The 25,984-nt window shown below is 31.6% G+C and overlaps 5 protein-coding genes across 5 annotated transcripts in view; 3 read left to right on the top strand and 2 right to left on the bottom strand.

Moving 5' to 3' along the window:
• Positions 1-1,426, bottom strand: part of LOC123696611 — a 77,762-nt gene extending 76,336 nt beyond the window's left edge. Inside the window, exon 1 of the mRNA XM_045642915.1 lies at positions 1,274-1,426. Coding sequence (XP_045498871.1) covers positions 1,274-1,411 — 138 coding nt within the window. The 5' untranslated portion in view covers positions 1,412-1,426. The remainder of the gene's footprint in view (positions 1-1,273) is intronic.
• Positions 1,427-3,769: 2,343 nt separating this feature from the next.
• LOC123697062 (SRR1-like protein) lies at positions 3,770-4,697 on the top strand. The gene is made up of 2 exons (XM_045643480.1): positions 3,770-3,912; positions 3,984-4,697. The coding sequence occupies exons 1-2, from the start codon at positions 3,770-3,772 to the stop codon at positions 4,669-4,671; spliced, it is 831 nt and encodes a 276-aa protein (XP_045499436.1). The 3' UTR covers positions 4,672-4,697.
• On the top strand, positions 3,839-5,354 carry LOC123696633 (protein FMC1 homolog). The gene is made up of 3 exons (XM_045642952.1): positions 3,839-3,912; positions 3,984-4,047; positions 4,674-5,354. The coding sequence occupies exon 3, from the start codon at positions 4,683-4,685 to the stop codon at positions 5,004-5,006; it is 324 nt and encodes a 107-aa protein (XP_045498908.1). The 5' UTR covers positions 3,839-3,912; positions 3,984-4,047; positions 4,674-4,682; the 3' UTR covers positions 5,007-5,354.
• LOC123696632 (short/branched chain specific acyl-CoA dehydrogenase, mitochondrial) lies at positions 5,344-17,624 on the bottom strand. The gene is made up of 9 exons (XM_045642951.1): positions 17,451-17,624; positions 17,209-17,326; positions 10,958-11,058; positions 10,461-10,667; positions 9,414-9,584; positions 7,294-7,457; positions 6,496-6,640; positions 5,993-6,128; positions 5,344-5,605 (listed from the first exon to the last, which is right to left on the bottom strand). The coding sequence occupies exons 1-9, from the start codon at positions 17,478-17,480 to the stop codon at positions 5,427-5,429; spliced, it is 1,251 nt and encodes a 416-aa protein (XP_045498907.1). The 5' UTR covers positions 17,481-17,624; the 3' UTR covers positions 5,344-5,426.
• Positions 17,625-20,629: 3,005 nt separating this feature from the next.
• LOC123696631 (activator of 90 kDa heat shock protein ATPase homolog 1) lies at positions 20,630-25,822 on the top strand. The gene is made up of 4 exons (XM_045642950.1): positions 20,630-21,263; positions 21,914-22,450; positions 23,789-23,948; positions 25,023-25,822. Exons 1-3 carry the CDS (start codon positions 20,907-20,909, stop codon positions 23,918-23,920), a joined length of 1,026 nt encoding a protein of 341 aa, XP_045498906.1. The 5' UTR covers positions 20,630-20,906; the 3' UTR covers positions 23,921-23,948; positions 25,023-25,822.
• The last annotated feature ends 162 nt before the right edge of the window (positions 25,823-25,984 follow it).

The raw sequence follows: 25,984 nt of genomic DNA, 5'->3' as shown, positions 1-25,984 counted from the left end.
GACAACTTAAATGTAACTAATTGAGATGATCGAAAGATTAATATTGTGTTACGTAAATCTGAATATTAATAAATATGTATAACATTGTATAATAATGTTTGAGGCTAAAGAACACTAGCATTCTACCCGCGGTTTCGTTCGTATCGCGTAACAGTCGCTTCGCATACAAATCTTTAATTAAATATCAAGTTTTAGTATAAAAAGGTGACAGATAGAGAGGACTTTCAAATATAATATTGTTAATTACAGTAGAATACAATTTTTAAACTAATTTATAGATAAGTACCTATACTTACCGGTTTCTGATCTTATGCGAAAATTTAAATTATTTTATGGTATTCATTATTCAAATACGGTACATCCACTGTACACACCTTCCTTCCTCATCCCTCTTTTTTAGACTATTCATTTGTCACTCTTAAAATAATATAAAAAAAAAACACAAATTTACTATATAAAATACTGTAATCGACCCACTATAATCGTCACAAAGCAAATGTTTTTATTACATAATTATTATGTCAGTTTTAATTCCACATTTGTTTTTTTTTGCCAATTTAATTTTTCGAACGATAACTTATTCAGATTGATAGCAACACTGAAAAACGTGTCGTGCTTGCACATCACGTTTCCACGTTAGTTAATATAATTTCTAATTGCTAAATGATATATTTTTAACATGACTTTATTTGCGCGATTGTTGATTAATAAAACATTGTGACGGGTAATTATTCACTTCCATGTAACGTAATAGTAGATACTTATATTGATTATTGATACGAGTTTCAGTTTGATGAAAGTAGATAATACATACCTAAAGTATATTAGAGATGTTTATCGTTATATACTTAAAATAATAAAATACATTAGAAGCTAATTAATAGGTGTGATTACTTACAGTACATATTAACTCAATGTTACTTACATATTTTTTTTAACATTGGTAAAAAAAGATAAATTAATAAAACAATCAATTTTTATTAAATTAATATAAAATAGGTCAAAGAGAGATTCATATTTAAATATGTATTTGTTTTTTGTAGTCTATAGTCGTTATTTTAGTAACGTAGCGGTCAACCCTACACGTGATTTACCTAGGTAAAACTTTATAAACAGTTAGGTACCCTCAATTTCCATAGTGCGGTAGATTTGAAAGTTTCTGTTTTTCATGTGATCTACTTAAAGTTTAAACCATAATTAGAATACACTATAATAGAAATCGGCCACTGATACGACCCAAAATGGTAAGTATAGGTACTTTTTTGCTACTTACGTTTAAATCAAATCCACTGGCGATCCAAGATCTCCTGCCCAAGAGTAGACCTGTGACATACTTCCTCCTCCATTTAGCTAGCAAGCCGTCGTTGCTTCTCCTCCTTTTCGAGTGACGATTCACAACATACCGATCCATTGTCCTTGCTCACCAACCGTTCAATGAACACCGTCCAACACAAAACATACGAAACGATGGGTGCGACCAACGGACGTGCTAAAACTAACTCATAAAAAAAAATCTTCAACGCGATATTATGTTATATAAATTAACCCACTAATTACGAATATGCATTAATAATATAACGCGAACGCGATGTTTAGAAAGTGAGCTCTATGGTCGGGGCGAATTCTTTTTTTGAATTTGACATTTGCCTTTTGGCGGGCTATCCAGAGTCCAGACGTCGTCCTTTGACAAAGTTTACACGGTCAATAATATACATTACACTTATTGTTACCTTATTTGTGTTACGGTATGTTGGAACGAATACGGACACGTGACCCGAATGAGGTATCTTCGTATGCGGCACCTACTATATCGGACAATAGATCACTCGCTATGCGGCGCATCAATTCGTCCTCCATGTAAGTAGGTAATTTTCAAACCTACATACTCCGCCAAGGACGCTGTAGGAGTCATAATAGAATTTGTTACAGTTCCACATATTAGTCACCTGTGAGAAATTTTCGAAAGGGCACAACTAAATATTCGACCTATTTTTTTGTATTTTCTATTTGAATGCGTATAAAAACCAAATATGCGATTATGTATATATCTATTTAATTTAGGTAATGCTTCAATAGGTATTATAATAAATACAAAAGTACATCGGAAAACCAAAACAATTAAGTACCGGTTATTTTCCATGGCTATGTATATTAATTGCTTTCGGAATACATTGTACATAAGCGTTATAAAACCTGAGTTTACTAAATAGTTTTTATGTAAATAGTAAATAGTTTACTGTGAAAGAAAATCTAAGGTTGATCTATAAATGAAATTTTGCCAAGAAATTATTATTGGTTACATTTGAAATAAAGTGTTTTATGTAACCAAAAAAATATATTATCATGATTATGACATGATTTTTTTTATGTCCATTAACATGTCAAGAACCAGACAAGATTTTTTTTATGTCAGTGTAAGCAAAGTGACAGGACCACCTGAAGCACTTGTAACCTCAGAATCTTGTAACACTGCACTAGTAGTGTTACAGGTGCTTTGCCGGCTTTTTATCGGTAAATATAAACATAGGTACGTTCTTTTCTTGAATTTTTTAACTCATTTCATAATGTAGTAAGTAAAAATATATTTTTTACATTTTACATCGCCATTAATATGTAGGTACTTATCTATATCAAACGATTGATCTAAATATTATTGAATGAGCAGACAGCAGGTACCTAAGCAAGGAATCTAGAAACATCCTTACGAAAATAATTTTACAAAAGATTACTTTTCAAGACGCAAGCAAAGTCACAGGCGCAAAGTTAGTAAGCTCTATAATTGCACTACCCATCATGAATTTTCTGCTGCTTTACGAACCGGTGGTAAATTATTTTTCTGTATTTTGACGGTTCAAAAGCGCTTCTAAACAATGTCTAGTTGATTAAATAAATGTTTGAGTTTGTATTTAAAATTTAAATACAGTATTTCGGACTTTACTATTTACTATCAAAACTTTGCAGGAGAGCAATAAATGTTTCGTTTACTTTTTGTTCTCGATCGAAAATAAACTAATGCAGATTCTTAAAATAGATAGGTAGTTATCGCCAAAAAAGCGATGAAACATTTCAAATCTTGCGTTAACCAATAGCTGGTGTAGTACTTATAAAGTCTAAGTCTAGTATTATTATTAATTATTTATGAGCTGTGCACACAGTTTTGTATGTAGTTAGGAATTAGGATTATTGTGTGTGTGGAATGCTGAAGTGCTAGAAGGACACCATATAAATGCGCATAAAATCACAAGCAAGCTAAAATATGTGGGTTATGAAATAATGTTATTTCCGCATTTTACTCACTTCCATCTGCTTCCATCCAATCTTATTTGCATACTTCACTAGACTACTAGTAACTAGCCGCTAGGTAATAAGTAATAACAAAAATTTTGTAGTATTTTTTTCCTAATACTTTCGCTCGTCTTGATTTATTAGGCGTGAACTTGAAAATATTAATTACAAGTATCGTTTCTCAATTCTCCCCGATTGGAAAGATATTTATTTTAAGTACACCTTCGCACGTAATTTTAACAAGGAACTCGGTAGTAATATTTGAAAGCTAAGGAAAAATAAAATAAAATTTAATATTTATAATGTTTGTCTTTTCTAAAGTATCGATACCGTCGATATGCGCCACATGCATCACTAATCCGACATTCGTTTGTTAATTATTGCAATTAATAATGCAATAATATTCCAGAAAGCACAGTGTTCCTTTATAAATACAGACGTCCAAAAAGCTCGTATCTTCACAAATGTTCACAAAAATGTCAAAATGTCACAACCTAAATTTGACAATGATGGGTTTCAAATAGTTTCTTCAAAAAAATCTTTTAAAAATAAATCGACAAAAGTGCCCCGACAACCGTCTGATTTTTGTGTACGAAATATTGATATAGATTTGGTGAAAGCTCAAAGGTAAATAGAAAATTGTGTGTAAATATAATTTTTGAGGTTATATTATTTCTAAAAATATTGTACATTTTCAGGCAAATAGATTCAGCTATTGAAGTTGTACAGGAATCACAATATTTAAAAGACGTATTAAAAACTGTGAGTAACTTGACAGAGAATACAAAAGTCACAGAAATAGTTTGTTTTGGTCTCGGTCACATAGGAGAGTGCAATATTTCCAAATATCAATTAGCGTTGTTATTATGCATCACACGAGCTTTAGAGCCAACGAATGTTCTAGTACATGATCCTATATTCACTAGCCAAGAGTGTGAACTATTAAAACGCAATAACCTTAATATTATAGAAAAAAATAATGAGGGAAGTTATGTAATATCAAAAGAAGGCATTACTTTAGTTTATTTACCACATTGTCCTAAACAGTTGACAAATAATTTTCTCTGGAGTAACTGGGGTATAAATTTGGAAAATTGCATTCTTGTATGTAACAGCTTTACTGCGCTCACTGAAAATCAGTTAAGCAGAGTGCTATCAGAGACTGTTCCCTACATACATAAAATATTTCCATACACAACTGAAGTATTGTTAGAGAACAATTTTATTTACAAAGACATTTTTAATGATACATCCATTCATTATTTTTCAAAAGACAAATTACAAACTGTTCCATCAGATTTCTGGTTAAAGACGGAGAAACCGGAGTACAAAGAAACTGAGGAGTTCATAACTTCTCTTATGATTGAGAAATTAAATATTGTTTGAAGGTCTGAATCATGGCATCGATCACATCAAAACCAGCGTTGTCAACACTGAGACAATTACTATCAGAGTTACGGAAGCAAAGTTCATCACCAAAATTAGCTGAGAATCAAATGGCCAGGTATGTCTTGAGTGAATACCGCAAATATCAAACCACAGACCAGCAGCTGTGCAAGGCAGTGGACGAAATGCACTTCAAAGCTAAGAGCTATTGTGAATATCTACAAAATTCTCGGATATATAAGGAAATCAATGAGGAATTTAAAGGCAAGGGAGAGAGGTCGGTTGAGGAAACAGCTAAGATGGTTGGGTTTAAGCTGCCTCATGATCCCAAGTAAATGAATAAATTTTTAGTTTTATATTAAAGTGGAGTACAAATTTTATTATCAACATCTAGGAATTCAGTAACAAACATTTTAAGTTACAGAAAACCAAATGCTACATTTCAATGTTCGTCTTTGTTTTGTTTGATATTTGAAATCTTTATGATTAAAACAAATAGATCAGAATATGATTTATTTCATGAGATATTGTTGCAATACATGCTTTGAAGTAGTTACAATGGAATCATGTTTTAGATACATTTTTTAGTTTATTCTATCTTTTTCCAGTGAAACTTAAAATTAAGGGTAATCATGCATTGTGAATAGATTAGTAGATGATAAATAAAACAAATTTTTAAAATATACCTGTATATTTATTTATAAATGCATTTATACAATTTCAATATAAAAATAGTCTATTTTATAAAGATAATTTTATTGTTTGTATTCCTTTTCGATTAATTTAGCGATGGTTTGTAGTTGCATGTTGCTTGTTCCTTCATAAATGGTGCCGATTTTAGCGTCCCTGAAGAATTTCTCTTGTGGAAAATCTCGGGTGAAGCCAACACCTCCCATGAAGTCTATGCACTTTGATGTTAGGGTTTGAGCAATTTCTGAAAAGGAAATATAATTAGAATCTAGTTCTTTGGACTTCTATATAAATTCTTCTGGTGTCATAGCGTTTCGTTGTTATAGGATTTTTTTTGTCTATCATTAGGCCCAATAGACCATGAACTTACATAACCTAGATTCTTTTTATATTCTTTAAAAAAATCTCATTTATAAAAATAGAATTGTAAAGCCCAGCAGAATAAAGTTTGTCAGCTAGTAATTTATAGTATAGATAGAAATAACGAAGGATACAAGGACATAATTCCCATTTCTACTAAGAAAGAGAATGGGAGCCAGTTAAAAAAAATAAAGAGTAGGGTAAATGGCTTTTAAGGTAAATGGGCTAACTAGCGCTACATTTTCTTATGATATTTTTTATGATTACTTACCAGAAGCATAATATTTGGCCATAGCGGCCTCTTTTACGAACTCCATGCCGTGCTCCTTGAGCCTCGCCGCGTTGTAAGTGAGCAAGCGAGCGGCTTCTAGTTCAGTTTGTAAGTGCGCGATTTGGTAACTGATGCCCTGGAAATTATTTAAGTGTTATTGGATTTTTTTTTTAATTTTTTGTTTGTTTAAGGGGTTCAGTTTGGAAAATGTTACTTTAATCGTATAGAAATAGAGCGTAAACATTAGAATATACACAGGGAAGAGGAGCATAGAACCTTTTTTTTTGGAGTAATTCAATGTGATAGAAAGGTAAATAAAACATCGTCTATAATGTAATATAGTAAAATACACATACTTGTAAATTGTTTGTGATAAAAGGATTTATAAAAACAAAACAAAAAAACATTTTCATATAATAGGTATTTTTTCCTATTTTCGATGGTAAATCTATGTTACGACGACTCAAAAGATCTTAGACTTTGAATATGTTTAAGTTTATTACCTGGTATTTATAAATAGGGTTGCCGAACTGTTTCCTCTCAAGCGTGTAAGGAATAGTTGCGTCCATGCAGCCCTGGCACAGACCGATCATTTGTGCCGCGATACCTATCCTGCCCTCGTTGAGGAAACCGGCTGCGTATTTGTAGCTGAAATTAAAATAATTAAGTAATTAAAATATAACTGTTTCATACTAAAAATATGCTTTTAGGGAATTATTTATATGTAATTTAAATAGATGTCGCCACAGTCACTATTTTTTATGGCAGAGCAAACAAAAGGGTAGGTCGCCTACCTGATAAGAAGCTAAGTGGTTACCACAAAACATAAACACGAGTAATATACGGTAAAATCGTACCTATGGCAAAAACAAAAAGTATAAAAATTACCAGTGAAATGAATGTCGGTATTTTAATTTTCTACTTTAAACCCCGGCTTGAATCTTAACTTATGGAGCAGGAATAAATAAGTTTACTAGTGCTCAAATGTAAACAGAAAGCCTATCATTTGAACCAAATTTGAAAGAAAAAGGAACAATATTTTCCATATTATCTTCATAATAAAATGTTGAGCTGCAGATAATATTATACATCTACTTATATTATTAACTTTACAACCGCGACATTTGAACACTAAAACACGCAAGGTCAATAACAATGAATCCAGTTTTTTGTTTCCACAGTATATTTAATTTATAGTGGTCTGAGGATGTTTATTCATACACAATTGAGAATATAAACGAAAAAAATGTATGGAAATAAGCGCTCTTAATTTATCGGTAAAAATAAAATTTAATTCTTACCCTTTTCCATACTCGCCAAGGATGTTTTCTTCAGGTACCCTCACATTATCGAAGTGCACCATACAAGTGCCAGAAGCTCTGATACCGAGCTTATTCTCTGGTTTGGCGACACTAAGACCGGGTGTATCGCGCTCTACAATGAAACATGTGATTCCTTTGTAACCCTGGAAAAAATGTGTTTTTTTTTTGTATTATTTGGGATTTTATGTGCGGATGTCTGTACTTGTTGAACAATAAACTTTGTTCACGTGGGATGCGATAATACCATGATAATACTCATTTATACATATTTAGTTTAGTTCCGACAATTGAAATTCGGTTTAGTTTTATTTTCGTAGTAATATTTTACAAAGAATAAAAGAGAAAAGTATTTGTAGATAATGTTCTTATCTTTATTTATACATAATATTCTGTTATCTATTTGTTTAAACAGTTTGTTGGCATTTAATATTTATATCAATTAACTCTCTTATCATTTTTAAGAAGAATACATTTCGATTACTTAACTAATTACATGTTAACATGTATTTGAATGTAAGTACCTACATGTTAACATGTACTAAGTTTTTGAAAGGAAATTTCTTTAAGCGCGTTGAGAGTAATACATATTTCAAGGTCGCGTCAGTAGAGTTAGGCGACGATTTTGGTATCTTTGAATCTTTTCAAAGAAGTTTCACTTCTGACACGTGTGCTCGGCACACACGATCTTTTATAATTTTTAATTACACATTTATTTATTCGCTTAATTCTTACAATAGTTATATATTTATTTTGCTCAGAGTACTTGATGTAATTATGGTTATAATTATAAATATGACGACAATTGCATCACAATTCAATGACCGGGTGAACTAGAAAGATAACAGTCGATTTAATACTATACAGTATACATACGATATGTATTTTATAATAAATAAAATTGTTTGGTATGTTTGTATCTCTATTTTTTTTATTTTTTGAAGTGAAAACTTCTTTAGCGGCGTTGGGTATAAAATCTTAAACTCGCGTCAGGACACGTGGCCTGATCGAAAAAGCGTAAGACGGATGTTTTTTTTTTTTAGCCCTTATATTCCATGCGTAAGACGGATACCATTCCAAAACATCAAACATGCTGAACGTTAATAATCAAGTTTTCACTTCTGCCGGCACTCCCGGAGTGCAACCCGTCGTTTTTTTTTATTTATGACACTTCATTGTACATGTAAGAGAAATTTAAAATAAATAAATACATAAAATTGAAAAGTGTACAATAGGCGACCTTATTGCTTAAAAGCAATCTCTATATGTATAAACAAACTATTAAAGTAGGAACAAATCTATAATTTAATTTCGGTCCAATCATATTTAAAATAGGAAAAAAAGTAGATTTACATACTTACTACTTACATTTTTTTATGACCCAATTAGTATAAAATTATAAATGTAATATTAAAATAGTTATATTTATAGTTATGCATAGATAGAATGGAGGTAAAGCCACTAGAAAACATATTATGTTATTTACACATAGATATATTATTAAAGTTTTCATTTACTTACGTAGAGAAAACGAAAACATGTTTATGTCTTAATGACTGAAAGTTTATTTTATGATAATTTCTGTTTGATAATCACTATCATTAGGACCTTCAACAACATTTAACATACTGAGATAAGTTTCACGTGCAACGATAAATGATTTAAATTGCATCTGTTTTTGTTTAGTCGTTTTGTAGTGATTGACGTTTGTACAGTAAAATACTTTTAATAACTGCTAAATAATGTTATTATTCTCCTTCTACATTTTTATAGCTTTTTCCCACCAGGAATCGAAGCTTGTTTATTTTTTCTTCAATAAATTGACCCAGAACTAAAAGTATTATTAGCCACAATAAGTCAACTAATTGAAATATACCTACTATCAATATTTACCAATTGGTTATTTATTGCGTCAATTCACACTTTAGGTCAATGACACCAAAGAAAGAACTTTTCTATGCTTTTTGAAGTTCATTTATTTTAAAAAAGGAGGATGTTTTCAATTCCTTCCAATTGGTCCCCTTTAACTTTTGTCATGTCTGACCATTTAAGTGGTTAAGTTTTTTTTTTTTCAAAAAATGTTTGTTATTTTTTTTACTCACCTTAGAAGGATCAGCATTAGCCATAACAAGGAACACTCCAGCCACATCGGAATTGGAGATCCACATCTTAGAGCCATTGATAACGTAATTCTTGCCATCTTTTTTGGCCACAGTCTTTAGGGAAAAAGCGTCTGAACCAGATGTCGGTTCGGTTAGGCAAAAACTACCCGCCTAAAAATAATTGTTAATTTTAATATTTTAGTTTAAATATTTGTTGAGCAGCAATGTTGCTGGATACTTTGTTTAATGCCTCCTCCACACTACTCGCGAAGTTCCTCGGCGAAGTACTCGGCCGAAGTTGACTGAAGTCCGCGGTGCTACACTACACACTCGTTCAACTTCGCGAGGAACGCATACGTTCATATTCAGAACGAACTTCAGGTAACTTCGTGTCCTTTGACTCGGGCGCAAAAACCGACAACAAACGGAAGTCGGCCGAGGCGAGGTAAAGTTGGACGAAGTAAGCCGAAGTGCCTCTCTACATTATTCTATTCGTCTAACCTCGTTCAACTTCGCGAGTAGTGTGGAGGAGGCATAAAAGTTGTCGAGAACTTTCCAAAGCTTTATATTCATGGTAAACTTTTGTTCATACTCATCAACATGTTGACAGCAACTCCACAACATGTTGATCAACTGTTGCTCAAATGGTGACCGTGAAAAACTTTTGGCGGTCATCACTTGAGATATCGATATCACGTTATAACCTAACAAAGCTTTGATAAGTGTAATCCTAAAAAATGTCAGCACATTTAAAAAACTGGCACGTTCGCAGACTTTTTGGGCATTTATTCGATGTTAGAGCCCACTATATGAGTGTTAGTTTATGCTAAAACAGTAATTTAGAACTAAACGACTGATAAACATTACCACACACTTCTTATCAGCTGTATACGCGAATAGATAATAGTATTGTATTTGTTTTGTTTCGATTATATATTGTTTGATTGTCTTTTGGAAGTGTACCTCAAATATCTAAAAGACTCTGAAACTACAGACTATACTCAAATAAGACCTACTAAAGCTAGTCTATAAGTTTATTATACTTACATATTCCGTACACAATTTCGTCAAATACTTCTTCTTCTGTTCTTCAGTACCGATTTTCATGAACAGCGAGTTAACTAAGGTATTATGAATGTCTACATAAGCGGCAACTGCCGGGTCTACTCTCGATAACTCTTCAACAACTAACATCATGGTGAGGAAACCGCATCCTGAGCCGCTGTATTCCGCTGGCGTTTCAATGCCCATTAGCTGCAGAAAAACTTTCATCGTAAAAAAATAATTCATATTAACTAAATTGATGAACATTATTGAATTGTAGTGTGATATTAAATCAGAGTCAAATGCTAAAACTATTTTCTAAAAACGTTACCAATGACGGCAGAAATTATTTTCACGAAAAATGTGAATTTTATCAAAATGTTTCAAAACATGAAAGTACCTACAATAACCACTCTTTTTTGAAAATGTTACAACTCAATGTTATTATAATGGTTAATAGACAATAATTAGTAATATTTTTTTAATAATTTATTACTTACGCCATTGTCAAAAAGCATTTGCCTAATGCCTTCGTCGATTTTGTGTTCATCTTCCATTTTCTTGACTAGAGGTGCGATTTGTTCCGTTGCGAGTTTTCGAACTGAAATTATTTATTGTATTTTCTATAAAATTGAGTTATTTATAGCTATAGTTATAACAGGACATTCCTTAATGTTTTATAATTTTTTATAAAAAAAAAATCTGAATAATATGGTCTAAGCACCTGTTCACAGTAACAATTATTTTCATAGTAGAATCGTTATATATTATTAGAATAGTATTATTGTATTATAGAGTTAGGACTTCATTTATTTCACTGTTATTTATTACTAGATGCGCACCGCGGTTTCACCCGCGTGCGGCTCCGCTCCTGTTGCAGTTGGTCTAAGCGTGACGATATATAGCATATAAGCCTTCCTCGATGAATGGGCTATCTAACACCGAAATAATTTTTCAAATTGGACTACCTAGCAGTTCCTCAGATAAGCGCGTTCAAACAAACTCTTCAGCTTTATAATATTAGTCGTTATAGAATATAGATGTTTGATGTATGCATATTGCTGTTTATAAATCTGCAAGCCCAGCCCTAGGTTTTAGAAAATAATAGCTACCTATATTATGTTGTACTATAGTATTATTTTACAGTATTATATTACCTATCTTTGGACTGTGGTTATACTCACATAAAACATATTTATCTATCTTTTCCTGAAATAAAATAACATCTTTTTCGTGACATTGCGTATCTCAAATTCAAAACGACACCGGAGATATAGTTATCTTATGTACAAACGAAATTATTATTTGAAGTACACTTAGTGTAAGATAAGATCTTTTGTTGTAACTACCTATTTTTAATTTGAGAATTGAGGCATTGCTGAGTATATGTTTTTAATTTAATTGATTCATATCAAATTAACATACAGGTAGTACACACAAGCATATTTATGTACCAAGTTTTTTCAACAAAATCACATAAGTACCTAGGTAGGTATGTGATCACTTTTATGAAAATTTTTAAATAAATAAATATATAACTGACGTTTCGACTGATTGTACAGTGGTACCTATAGTTATGAATTTTATCTTTAATTTTTTATCAGGGACACTTAGTAACATAGTGATGATAAGCATTTGTTTTCAAATGATAATACTTCATTCTGTATTATCATTGTCCATACAAAATTCGTTCGTTTCATTTAAGTAATACCTACTTATAGGATAATTATTGTTCTAGAAGTGAAATACGATACCTAGTAGAGATCTGTGGTAGAGGTATCTTTATAAATTAAAGGAATTTAATACGTAGGCATGCGGTTTAGAAATTGGAAACTAAGATATTCAATCTTCATCACTTCTAAAATACCTGAAAATAGATGTGTAGATAACTAATAACCTATTTAGATAACTTTAACTCGGATAACAATAATATTTTTATTTTTTACGAATTATTTTGTAAACAACTTAGGTAAACAGTATATAAATATCAGTTTTGTTAACAGTTAATTTATTAAGATGTATCGAAAACCTTTATAATGATGAAAATTAAAAACCGTTTTAAATCCGCAGTAGGTATAGACTAGGTCACTAGGAGATAGCGATCGATAGCGATCTATAAACAAACAGACAAGATTTAGTGAACTATAGATAGTTACTAATATTTATATTATCAGATTATATTAATCAACCAGACATGACCTTTCCAGTCCGGCGGATAAATAATTTCGGTATATTTTAATGACATAACAATAATTATTGCGTTCATGATAAGTAAAGCTACTTTTTTATGTCGGTAAAAAGTAATGATAGTAAGTATTATGTGGTATTATTATGATCGTTGAGTGGTATTTAATAAAGTATAAGTGCTCCATTTGCATGCATTGCATCGTCAATGTCACCAAATTACATACACGCGGCTATTACCTACTTATTTACTACACGCGAAATTATCTATAATTAATTATGTATTTTCTTATTTAATAACGGAAATCTTATATATCATTATTTATGATTATTTTACATAATATTATATTTCCATCTATGTTCATAAACTATTTAATAATATTTTAATCAGCACACACACAAATAATATTATGTACACAAGAACACACACATAATTATGTTTACATTGACCTTGTGATAACTTGAATGGGTGTGTCTTGCGTCATTTATTTAAATCTTTATATGAACGAAACTTAATTCGGTAACAGTTTAAATAAATAAAAAATAGAGCAAATACAGATTGTAAAAAAGAGTAAGTACTTATTTAGTATTTTAGCAGTTGTAATACCTAAGTTAACTAGTTCAATAATTATTTTTGGCATAAAATAATTGAACAATCATGTTATGGAAACGTCTGTTAAAAAACGATAATATACCTAATATGACCAAAATATAACTAATATATTGCTCAAAAAATATTTTCACATTGCCTGTAGGCAAAAGTCAGTTTATTGTGTACCTTAAGGTATTATCCAGGTAATAGGACATAGGCATATAATATGATGTTTAAGTTTAGTCACGGATTTGGTATCTTAGAGGCTGGGACAGGATATAAACACGATTTTGCGATGCAGATCACGTCGTATGGTTGGCACCTAGTAGGTATAGGTCACAGTATATAGGTACTATAATAGGTACCTTTAAAAAACAATTGTATAGGTAGGTACCTAAGTTACTTGATTGATTTGTTTTATATTTGCACAACTTTAAGAATAAGTTTAGCTAGGTATTAAAATATAATATTTTATTCTTCTTGTCGGTAGAAATAAGAAAATTTCTACTTTTTGAAAGTGACGGATTTGTGGACGAATCGCAATAGAGTCGATAAACATGTGCACAGAATTAAAAAAAAATCCATTTATCACTATATAGGTAATTAGTAATTACTAACTATATACTTAAAGTTAAATGTAAGTGTAAACAAGGTACGTATTATATAAATTTATAAAGAATAGAAAAAATTCGATCACGAGGCGGGACTTGAACCCGCATCCTTCGCGCCATTCCGGGGCGGATGCGTAACCAACTCAGCCACTCGTGACCCGCCTGAGCAATCGAATTTATTCTATCCTTTCAGTTTTATGTGTCTTAAGGGACACACCGCGCGCCATCTATTGAGATGATTTAACAACCATCTCAACCAATATGAAGCACTTTTCAGTGAATACAATATTGTAACGATGGAACACGACCTTTTCTTGAATTTATATTTTTTGGTTTTTATGGCATTCAAATGCTTTATAAATATAAATTTATAAAGAATAGAAAAAATTCGATCACGAGGCGGGACTTGAACCCGCATCCTTCGCGCCATTCCGGGGCGGATGCCTAACCAACTCAGCCACTCGTGACCCGCCTGAGCAATCGAATTTATTCTATCCTTTCAGTTTTATGTGTCTTAAGGGACACACCGCGCGCCATCTATTGAGATGATTTAACAACCATCTCAACCAATATGAAGCACTTTTCAGTGAATACAATATTGTAACGATGGAACACGACCTTTTCTTGAATTTATATTTTTTGGTTTTTATGGCATTCAAATGCTTTATAAATATAAATTTATAAAGAATAGAAAAAATTCGATCACGAGGCGGGACTTGAACCCGCATCCTTCGCGCCATTCCGGGGCGGATGCCTAACCAACTCAGCCACTCGTGACCCGCCTGAGCAATCGAATTTATTCTATCCTTTCAGTTTTATGTGTCTTAAGGGACACACCGCGCGCCATCTATTGAGATGATTTAACAACCATCTCAACCAATATGAAGCACTTTTCAGTGAATACAATATTGTAACGATGGAACACGACCTTTTCTTGAATTTATATTTTTTGGTTTTTATGGCATTCAAATGCTTTATAAATATAAATTTATAAAGAATAGAAAAAATTCGATCACGAGGCGGGACTTGAACCCGCATCCTTCGCGCCATTCCGGGGCGGATGCCTAACCAACTCAGCCACTCGTGACCCGCCTGAGCAATCGAATTTATTCTATCCTTTCAGTTTTATGTGTCTTAAGGGACACACCGCGCGCCATCTATTGAGATGATTTAACAACCATCTCAACCAATATGAAGCACTTTTCAGTGAATACAATATTGTAACGATGGAACACGACCTTTTCTTGAATTTATATTTTTTGGTTTTTATGGCATTCAAATGCTTTATAAATATAAATTTATAAAGAATAGAAAAAATTCGATCACGAGGCGGGACTTGAACCCGCATCCTTCGCGCCATTCCGGGGCGGATGCCTAACCAACTCAGCCACTCGTGACCCGCCTGAGCAATCGAATTTATTCTATCCTTTCAGTTTTATGTGTCTTAAGGGACACACCGCGCGCCATCTATTGAGATGATTTAACAACCATCTCAACCAATATGAAGCACTTTTCAGTGAATACAATATTGTAACGATGGAACACGACCTTTTCTTGAATTTATATTTTTTGGTTTATAAAGCATTTGAATGCCATAAAAACCAAAAAATATAAATTCAAGAAAAGGTCGTGTTCCATCGTTACAATATTGTATTCACTGAAAAGTGCTTCATATTGGTTGAGATGGTTGTTAAATCATCTCAATAGATGGCGCGCGGTGTGTCCCTTAAGACACATAAAACTGAAAGGATAGAATAAATTCGATTGCTCAGGCGGGTCACGAGTGGCTGAGTTGGTTAGGCATCCGCCCCGGAATGGCGCGAAGGATGCGGGTTCAAGTCCCGCCTCGTGATCGAATTTTTTCTATTCTTTATAAATTTATATTTATAAAGCATTTGAATGCCATAAAAACCAAAAAATATAAATTCAAGAAAAGGTCGTGTTCCATCGTTACAATATTGTATTCACTGAAAAGTGCTTCATATTGGTTGAGATGGTTGTTAAATCATCTCAATAGATGGCGCGCGGTGTGTCCCTTAAGACACATAAAACTGAAAGGATAGAATAAATTCGATTGCTCAGGCGGGTCACGAGTGGCTGAGTTGGTTAGGCATCCGCCCCGGAATGGCGCGAAGGATGCGGGTTCAAGTCCCGCCTCGTGATCGAATTTTTTCTATTCTTTATAAATTTATATTTATAAAGCATTTGAATGCCATAAAAACCAAAAAATATAAATTCAAGGTACGTATTGTTAAAAAAAATATTCTTTGGCCATTGAGTTACTGTCTTTGGCATATAAAAACTCATGTTTACAGTAAGAACTGAATGACGCCTTGAAAACCGGTCCTTACAGCCTTTTTGTGAAACTACTACACTTACTTCTATATTATTATAGGTATTATAAAGAACATGTTTTTACATACAAGTCTAGAGAAAACTATAGTTAGAAATTTTTCAAAAATGGGCAATAAGCCAATATTCAGCAGATTAAATATCGGTAAGTACAATAGGTATATTGTATCATTTTAAAGATAAACTTATTTAAAATTAAACTCTTATCGATCGATTATTTACAATTTAACAACATTTTATTAGCTCTCGTAGGTACCTAAAAGGTATAAGAACTTTTACTGACTTTAAAATTGATTGTCTTTTAAGTGCTTATAGATATAGCTGATAATAATATTTTTACATTTTCCCTAAGCACGCTTCATTTATCTAATAATACATATGAACGATTAGCGATTTTTTTGTCATTACAATAATATTTTTTAATTACCTAACTACATTTATTATAAACGTACCTAATATTTTATGACATTTATTAAAATTTAAAAGTATATTCAAAGGTGTCTTGAACTGTCTAGATTTGATAAGCTCTATACATAAAAAAGTATGTAGTTGAATAAGATACGAATTTATTTTATCAGAAAACATACAAAAATATACTCAATTCAATATGGGTTTGATATCTTGTATGCGTATTAAGTTACATAATAATATGTGTAACAACTAATAACCTGTTATTTAAATTGTTTCTACTTTTAACTTAAAAGTACTTAGGTAACATTTATATATTTATTCGTACTACAATAACACAAAAATCATATCCTTAAATTTATAAGTTTTTACAAGTAAGTAAGTAACTACCTACACTTAGTTACTTTTGTTTTTTTTTTCTTATATATTTTGTTATTTATATATAAGTAAGATAAGTTTTATTTATCTCACTTATCTGGAGTTAAATCGTTGATTATATTGTTATACCTATTATCTAATATTGTGTCTGGTTTTAGTAAGGTTGAAATGTTTTTAACTGTAAATAAATTAGTCGACATGTATGTTTAATTTAACAAATGCTTACTTGTTTCTTTCATTGCTAATTCATCGTCTGTCAGCATTGTTAAAGGACGAGGAGTGTCCGTGCTGTATTTCTGCGATTTTGCCGCCACCACAATAGGAGCCCGCCATTGTTCTAAAATCTGCAACAGACGAGACGTTCGGAATTCAATTTTTTTTTTTTAATTTTATCAAAGGCCATTCGTTTTCGAGCACATGTGAACTTTTACGTATTTTTTTTATTTATTTATACCACTAATCACACACCTTATTGCCGACACGACGTAATGGGAACATTTTGATGGTTTTTTTACTATTTTTTATTTTATTTTATTTGCGAGTGCGCACGCTCCTGCGCCAATGAAACTCGAAACGGAATGCCTTGAGAGTTGCTACTGAGCCGTCGAGAACGCGTGCTTTGTGTTCAACATTTATTGGCTGAGAGCAATCGTAATTAAATAAATATAATACATCGTTGGATAGTGGATACGTATATACGTATGTCGTATGTACATAATGAATGTGTTGGCGGATAGTATGCCGAACGCTTGCGCCAGTGTTCTAATTATTTTTGCAATAATTACTCGAAATATGTAAAACTATAGATAGGTATATGTACCAATAATAAAATTGGAATGTCTGTTTGTAATACGGATATATAGGTACACTGTATATATTAAAATAGTAATTTTTACAATTTTTATCTGCCTGTCTGTGTGCCTGCTCCGGTTAATCTCTGGAACGGCTTTATATTTCATAGAATAAAGATAGGATTAGGAACATTATCTACTATACGTGTATTAGTAAACAATATTCAATACATTTATTTAGAGTTCCGTAACGAAAGGATAAAACGGGGCCTTATTGCTGAGATGCTGCCGCCTGCCCCTCCGCTTGTCTGTGTGTCTGTTCATTCGTCTGCCAGACTGTATCTATATATATATTCGTCTGTCATGATAATAATTGTTAACCATGTGGTGATAGTAAAATATTAGAAAACTTCCGAGATGAAGTATTTATTTCTACTCCAAACTGTCCTTAAGAAACACCAGCAACTTACGTATAATCCTGACTCGATAAAAGATAAGAGGCGAAAGGACACAGTATGTCACATGGTTAGTTTTTATTCAAAATTATCTCGGAACTTCTACTGTTATCTCGGCAATGATCTTTACAATAAATTAAATAAAATTCTCAATATTTACCCTCTCAATCGATCCAATTGTAAAATCAAAATCTCTATGTACCTGAAAACCTTAAACTACGATGATACAGAAAAACTTTTGTGCAACGTTATATAAAAAAAAAAACCTATTTGCTTCCACTTTAATTAATCCCCGTTTCATTTGACTTCAGCAAAGACATTCTTCATTCTTCAGCTCAGACTTCATTACAGACCTCACTATACACACACTCATACACGCACACACCCATATACACATTCCACATACGCACATACACACACACAACAACCATCAATTTTTTTTTTTTTTTTTTACTTGTTTTTAGTTACCTATTTTATTTTTATACTATTTTACTGTTTCTTTTGTTTTATCCACAAGCTTGCTGTAAATCCGATCCATACGACTGCAACATTGTATTTTGGATATACTAAGTGGGCTAGCATAAGTAAGTAAGCTCTCATAAGGTTGCCTAATATATTATGTGTATTTTTCATTAATTGTCATTTTTAACCCTTGTGAGAGAGACAAATAAAGGTTTTATTTTTTTATTTATTTATTTATTTCTGTTGCCGCTATAGCAACATAATATTATATTTACCTACATAAATAAAAGCGGAATAGAAAAATATTTAAGGGGGCTCCCATACAATAAACGTGATATTTTTACTCGATTTTGATAAACCGCAACACGTAGGTCTTCTGATATCTATCAAATCTTTAGATACCTAGGTACCTACGTCATACTTACTCACAACAAAAAAAATAGTTTTAATTAAAAAAAAAATTCATACTTATGAATTCTGATGGCGTTTATAACCTTTTTAATATTATTGTTAATATTAGTTACCTACTTTCCTTTTATTCAGCAGTCAGTTTATTATAGCAGCTTATAAATTAAAATTATAAATACTGAATCTGTACGTACTAATAATCACGTGCATAGTTAGTCTCATTTTAGTTTAGGGTGTAGAAAAAAGCTCCCAATTTTTATTTTGAAGAAACTAAAGAAAAAATGGGAAAAGAAGAGGACGGAGTACATAAGTAATAAAAAATATGTGTGCGTGTACTAGTGTACACACGTAAGAAGTGAAACTTCTTTATAACCTTATTTTTCAAAAAATAATTTAACGAAGCGAGCGTAACGAAAAAATGTTACACTAAATTTTTTCCTAACCCCGATAAAGAAGTTTCACTTCAATAAGATGCCGCAATTAAACTTCTATCTAATTCTTTCTTACACATTAAATCTTTGGATTCGAGATTGTATATAAAATATAAAATTGTAAATGTGTCGAAGGAATCTTCATGATTGTGGCACTTCGAGTAAAAAAGTATATTTTTTTGTCGGCTGAAACAATTTAAGAAAGGGATCAATAATTTAATTTTTTATGTGCGTAGTTATCATTTTTTCTATAAAAAATATCACATCTCATAATATTTTGCCGAATAATGAACAATAAACATGTGCATATTTTACCGCGTTTATTTATAATTTTACTCGCCATTCGCATCATTATTCTTATAAATATTTAATACGAATATTTACATGTCATTTATAAGATATTTCAAGAATTCATTTTCTGAATTTAAATTGGTAATTTTTACCATTATCTAAAAAATTTAAAATCTAAAATGTATAAATTATGTAACATGTGTCGCGACATTCACACCGTAAAATGGAACTATGACCGGATACACACAATGTTTTAAGGTTGGCACAACTATGACAATTTCTAGAAACTTACAGAATGTTATAATGTTGCTATGCTTGAGTGTCTTACCTATTTATTGGAAAGATTTTTCTTAACTGTGCTCTTTTATTTTTGAATCACTTTGAGAAAGCTTTAATTTTATATTTATCTTTAGAATAATAATTATTCTTAAATGAATATTGTTCGAAACAAATTAATGAAGCTAACGGAAAATATAAAACTCAGAAAAATTATACTCTAAAGATTAAAAATAATACATAACGTTCTAAGAAAATTATTATTTATTGGATGATCTAAGAATAGAAATCATCTGTCGCAAATTGTGGTGTGCATTTTAATTATGGGCATTACAAGAATACTTATATGTTCATTTTTATATCTTAATTTTCCCTTTTTTAATGCTGACTAGCATTAATGAATTACAATATTTTTTTCCTCAAAATTTAGCAATAATCAAAATAACTGAAATATGTAATTCCGAGGCTCATTATAGCTGGAATGGCAATTTGCAATTATGATTATGGTAACATTCGTCTGTCATGTAAATTGACTTCTCGTCCGTACATATTAAAATTTGACTTTGCACGACGTTTCTCGAAAAGTGCAAATCTGCGGTTGATCCAAGTGGAATTAACTAATACAAGAGTTTTTACGATCGTTTTGTTATACTGACTGAAAGATATTGAATTGATTAGTGTGAAAAGTGCCTGTTATACATAAAAGTAGTACAAATTTATGTGCAGTTACACAGCCTTGAAGAATATCTATTAGTGGTATTTAAAAATCGCGTATCATTGCGGACCTCGTGTTACTATTTAAGGCCTAAAATGGCAAAGTGGGGTGAAGGAGACCCTCGGTGGATCGTGGAGGAGCGACCAGACGCGACAAACGTTAATAACTGGCATTGGACAGAGAAAAACGCTGGTCCGTGGTCGAAAGACCGACTGAAGGAGTTATTGAATAACTTAAAAATCGCGCAAAACGGCATAGACTGTAAGATAACTGAAGTGGAAAAGATCGATGGTGAGGCCACTGCAAATAATAGGAAAGGGAAGTTAATATTTTTCTATGAATGGGACATCAAGTTGAAGTGGGAGGGTCTTCTGGCTGGTGCCAAAGACAAGGTGAAAGGTGAAATGCATATCCCTAATTTATCTGAAGAGAATGATGTTAGTGAAGTTGATGTAAGTAACAATATCATTTATTTTCAGTATTATAAACTTGTCGGTAATTTAACCTTTGCACAACCTCTGCATTTTTTATAATAGTGTACTGTATGGCATTTGAAATGGAATTTGTTTTCATTAAAGCAAAAGTAAATTTTACATTTATTTTTTTGTTACTTATAAAATCTGTTCACATATTCTTCAAGATTAGAAGCATTACTTTGCCATTATTTTTGGTACATCTCTTACTTTGTATGTATGATAAATAGTTGTAAAGAAAATGGTACTTATAAATTTTAAAATAAATTTAAATAAGCTAATAAATTCCTGTAACTGTTTATAGTTCATGATTCATCAGTGCTTTATGTATTAAATACTTTTTTGAAAATTATTGATTTACTTGAGTTATACAGAGCTACACAGAGTTATTTTCAATGTACAGCTTCATTCAACATTTAACATGGTTACTTATCAATATGGTTTTTTTTTATTTGGCTTCAACAAATGTGTGGTTTAACCACAAATATATGAAATCTGATTTTACCATTACTTGACGAAAAATTTATAACTTTGTAGTTCACATATGAATATCATATTTTTATATTACAAAAATGTATGTATGTACTGTATGTATTGTATTGTTTTACTATATTATGTTTCATTTACAGATAACAGTCACAATCAAAGGTAGTGGTGATGAAGCGCAGCGTGTAAAAGCCTTCATGCACAACGTCGGAAGGGACGAAATTCGCAAACAACTCAAAGAGTACATTAGAAGCTTGAAGGAAGAGTTTTCCAAAGGCCTAATTCTACCCAAGAAGGGAGAGGCACCTGTAAAACCAGATAATATATCTACAATAACAAGTGGCTTCAACAAAAAAGTGAACATGGAGCCAGTGGTCTCTAAGCAAACCAAGCAAGTCGGTTGCAAGCTTGATACAAAAACAATCGAGTTGTCGGAGACGTTTCAATGTCGCGCGCAAGAGTTTTACGACGCGATGACTCGAATAGAGATGGTGACTGCATTCACGCAAGGACATGTTAAAATGGAGGCAGAAAAGGGGGGAAAATTTGCCCTGTTTGGTGGTAATGTGTCAGGGGAGTTTAGGGAGTTGGTGCCTGGCAAGAAGATTGTGCAATATTGGCGATATAAACAGTGGCCGGATAACCATTTCTCGGAAGTCACTTTCACTATTGACGAGAAGGTAAACTAGAATTATTTTTCTTTTATTGTTTTATTTTAATAACCTCTTGATGGAACAACATTTTAAAGTTATATTTTTTAAAGAAACACAATTATTGTGTTCCACTTTTTTTTTTAAATAAAAACTGACCAGTTAACTATATTAGGTTATTGCTACTATTGCTATAGGATTATGGCCAACTCTATGTTTTGGTGAATGAATTGTTATAAGCTACTATTGCTATAGGATTATGGCCAACTCTATGTTTTGGTGAATGAATTGTTTTTTAGCCACTTCTCAGTGTATAAATGAGATTTTTATTCTACTTCAATTTAAAATGCTGAAATGATGATTGCATTGTTCTTATTCAATCACATAGATAAATGAAAGGCGAACTGATAAGTTAATAAAATAATAAAGCTGATGATGAAATTGATGATATAGGTAAACCAGAATCTGATGGCAATTAGGGAAATCAAAATTTTGAGTATGCAACCCTAGGGAAAATGGACTGAACGATCTTGATACTGCTTATTTTTTATTTTGTCCTCAACATCATTAGTCACATTACATAAGTGCACAATACTGTACTTAATAATGAGATATCCACTTAATATTATGTAGGTACATACTTACATGTATAATATACATATTACTTTTATCTATGTAATACATATTACATATTATTTACACATACCTATATTTGTATATTCATTATCATTATGTCATGTAAAAATATGGATGTAATGATAATGCAGATCAAAACTAGATAATGGTAATAATTTTTTTATAAACTAAATAAAAACTATGTTTATTTTCGTAAGTATTATCAGATAAACACAATATCAAATTGACTTGGACAGCTTGGACTTGACGAATAGCCGTATTGGAAACTCTTGTAATAAGTTTTCATAAAATTATGTTGTAATCAACAAACAATATTATAGTTACCTACTTATAATATTTTTAATTTTAAGTATCAAAACGGGTAAGTCCAATTTACTAATAAAATATTCAAAATTGAAAATTGTGATGTGTTTGACCCTTCTTCATCAAATGTTTTTCCATACACATTATAAATAACATCTCTTGCTTGTGATCGCAGCGGCTTTTTCGACATTTTCGAAGATTTTTTAGACAAAATCCTAAAAATTATTCATTAATTCCAAAGAAGACAAATAATTTGACAACCAATTTGATAGTTGTCAAATAACATTGCCATATGAAAATCTTTTATTCCTTAATTATAAATATGCCATCAGATTCTGGTAGACCTATACCTTTGTTTTTTTATGTCAGGGATGAATGAAAAAATATTAATGAAAGGTTTAAATGTCAGTTAAAAATTCATGTTTCCAGGACGACCACACGCTAGTCTCGTTGAAGCAAGAGCTGGTGCCAACCTCGGAGGTGGAGCAGACTCGTGACAACTGGAAGCGTTACTACTTCGACAGCATCAAGCGAGCGTTCGGCTTTGGAGCCTTCCTGTGATCTCGGAGTTAAGCTTAGCTAATGTTAGGTATGTATGTGCTATAAGTCATGAATTATGATTTTTCTTGTGTATTACATGCAAATATAATACACTAGTTTGCCTCGGCTTCGTTCTTGAGGTTGGTGTGTTGAAATAAACAAAATGTTCAGGTACATATCATTAGTATATCTATCTTAATATATATAAATCTCGTGTCAAAATGTTTGTCCTCAATGGACTCCTAAACCACTTAACCGATTATAATAAAATTCGCACACCATGTGCAGTTCGATCCAACTTGAGAGTTGAGAGATAGGATAGTTTAAATCTCAAAAAATCTTTTAGAGAAAGCGGGCGAAGCCGCGGGCGGTAAGCTAGTAGAAATATAAAACTAATGTGATTTATTGATTAAACAGTGTAATGAATAAATGGCAATCTCTGAAAATGTGTTTTAGTTTCACATATTTTTTGTAATTATTATAACATTTACTTATTATATTCGGACAGTCGGCTATCTCAGTCTCTATAGTAAGTATTCGTTTTAAAAACGGCAGAATAAATAATATGAGTACAAATTACATTGACCAAATTCGTTTCCCGTTTTGCCGCTGTCTGTCCCTATTTTCATAGGCACAGACAGCGGCTATTAAAAAAAATTATACCATACATACTTAAAACAAGGTTTGATAACAATTTTTATTTCTTTACATACTATTTCGTTCACTTATCGTACGGCCAGTGAACTTAAAAATATAATTTTTTTTTTCAAAGGCCAAAGGGGTCGTAAATAACTAGGCCACCTGATTTAATGAGTGTTATCTTTAAAATTTTATATACTTAAGAACTGCGTAAATATTAACTATTTTGGTGAATTAACTTTAACTCGATACTTTAAATCATTTTGCACTCGCGTGTGTAATTTCGAACCCACGGCTTTTGTAGTTGAAATTATTGAGCTGTTTTTCAATACCAAGCTCAAATTAACTTGCATAAAATATTTTCGAGTAATTATTTTAAAAGACGGTCCACTCCATTTAGAAATGAATTTTTGAATGAAAATTTAAATTTCCACTTAGAAAATACAGCTACCATATAAAGTAATAAAATTTATTTCATTTTCAGGTTCAATTTTACAAAGGGCTTCTAAAAGAGCGGTCCTCCGGCGGAATGATCTGGCGATTCATTTCTACAACTGTGATTGGTCACTGTCATTTTTGTCAACGGCAACTTTTAAATAATGTACCTCTAAATACAGATAAATAACAAAAGCATAAAGATTCATTACACTTGACGCATGCGTTTTATAATTAAATTTGTTGTACAAATTAATCTCCTATTTAGCTTTGATTTCAAACTTAAAATTTTCTGTGCTGAAAATTTTAAACAGACTGAACTATAACCAGCCAGTAACATTATTTAACAATATTGAGTGTGGCCTCTTTAGTGTGGAATTATTTGTGTTCCAAATTCAAGAACCATAATGGTTTTTGAATTTTATTTTTTTCCATCATAGTACGTATAAGAATTAAATTTAATATTCGACCACATTAATATTACATCACTGTGGCTTATTCTTATTGCTATTAATTACTAATAAGACCCTTCGTATAAATCTGACGTAGTTGATAATGGTTAAAATTTGACACCAAATCAAAATTTTGCATATTATATACCAAGTTATTTATAAAAAAATCGTTTGTTCGATAATCTTTTTATAAAATTGCGTGTTCATGAGTTACAAGTGATCTTAGTAATGTTTTTTATAGTAGAATAAAATATGAAGTATGTTAACAAAATTGTGCATTGTTGCCGTTGATTCAGCTTGTAATTAAGATAGACCGAATGTATTGCTTATTTTTATCTATCTTATGAATTATGTTAACAATCTAATTTATGGTTTATTCAATAAACTATGTGAGGTATTATGGTTGTTTTATTTGATAGTTATTTCCCCCAAACGTCGTGTTGTAGTCGTCTTTTACCGATATTACCTTGTGGCACTACCAGGCGGGTCACGAGTGGCTGAGTTGGTTAGGCATCCGCCCCGGAATGGCGCAAAGGATGCGGGTTCGAGTCCCGCCTCG

The sequence above is a fragment of the Colias croceus genome, chromosome 13 (assembly GCF_905220415.1).
Source record: "Colias croceus chromosome 13, ilColCroc2.1".
In the NCBI taxonomy this organism is placed as follows: Eukaryota; Metazoa; Arthropoda; class Insecta; order Lepidoptera; family Pieridae; genus Colias; species Colias croceus.
The sequence above is the reverse complement of the archived record's forward strand: the minus strand, read 5'-3'. Positions and strand labels throughout refer to the sequence as shown.

Coding starts and splice junctions, on each gene's coding strand:
- LOC123697062 (XM_045643480.1), top strand. CDS start 3,770: ATGTCACAACCTAAATTTGACAATGATGGGTTTCAAATAGTTTCTTCA. Junction 3,913..3,983: donor GATTTGGTGAAAGCTCAAAG/GTAAATAGAAAA, acceptor GTACATTTTCAG/GCAAATAGATTCAGCTATTG.
- LOC123696633 (XM_045642952.1), top strand. CDS start 4,683: ATGGCATCGATCACATCAAAACCAGCGTTGTCAACACTGAGACAATTA.
- LOC123696632 (XM_045642951.1), bottom strand. CDS start 17,480: ATGTTCCCATTACGTCGTGTCGGCAATAAG. Junction 11,059..17,208: donor ATTAGCAATGAAAGAAACAA/GTAAGCATTTGT, acceptor AAATAATTTCAG/TTCGAAAACTCGCAACGGAA. Junction 10,668..10,957: donor AAATGCTTTTTGACAATGGC/GTAAGTAATAAA, acceptor GTTTTTCTGCAG/CTAATGGGCATTGAAACGCC.
- LOC123696631 (XM_045642950.1), top strand. CDS start 20,907: ATGGCAAAGTGGGGTGAAGGAGACCCTCGGTGGATCGTGGAGGAGCGA. Junction 21,264..21,913: donor ATGATGTTAGTGAAGTTGAT/GTAAGTAACAAT, acceptor TTTCATTTACAG/ATAACAGTCACAATCAAAGG. Junction 22,451..23,788: donor CTTTCACTATTGACGAGAAG/GTAAACTAGAAT, acceptor TCATGTTTCCAG/GACGACCACACGCTAGTCTC.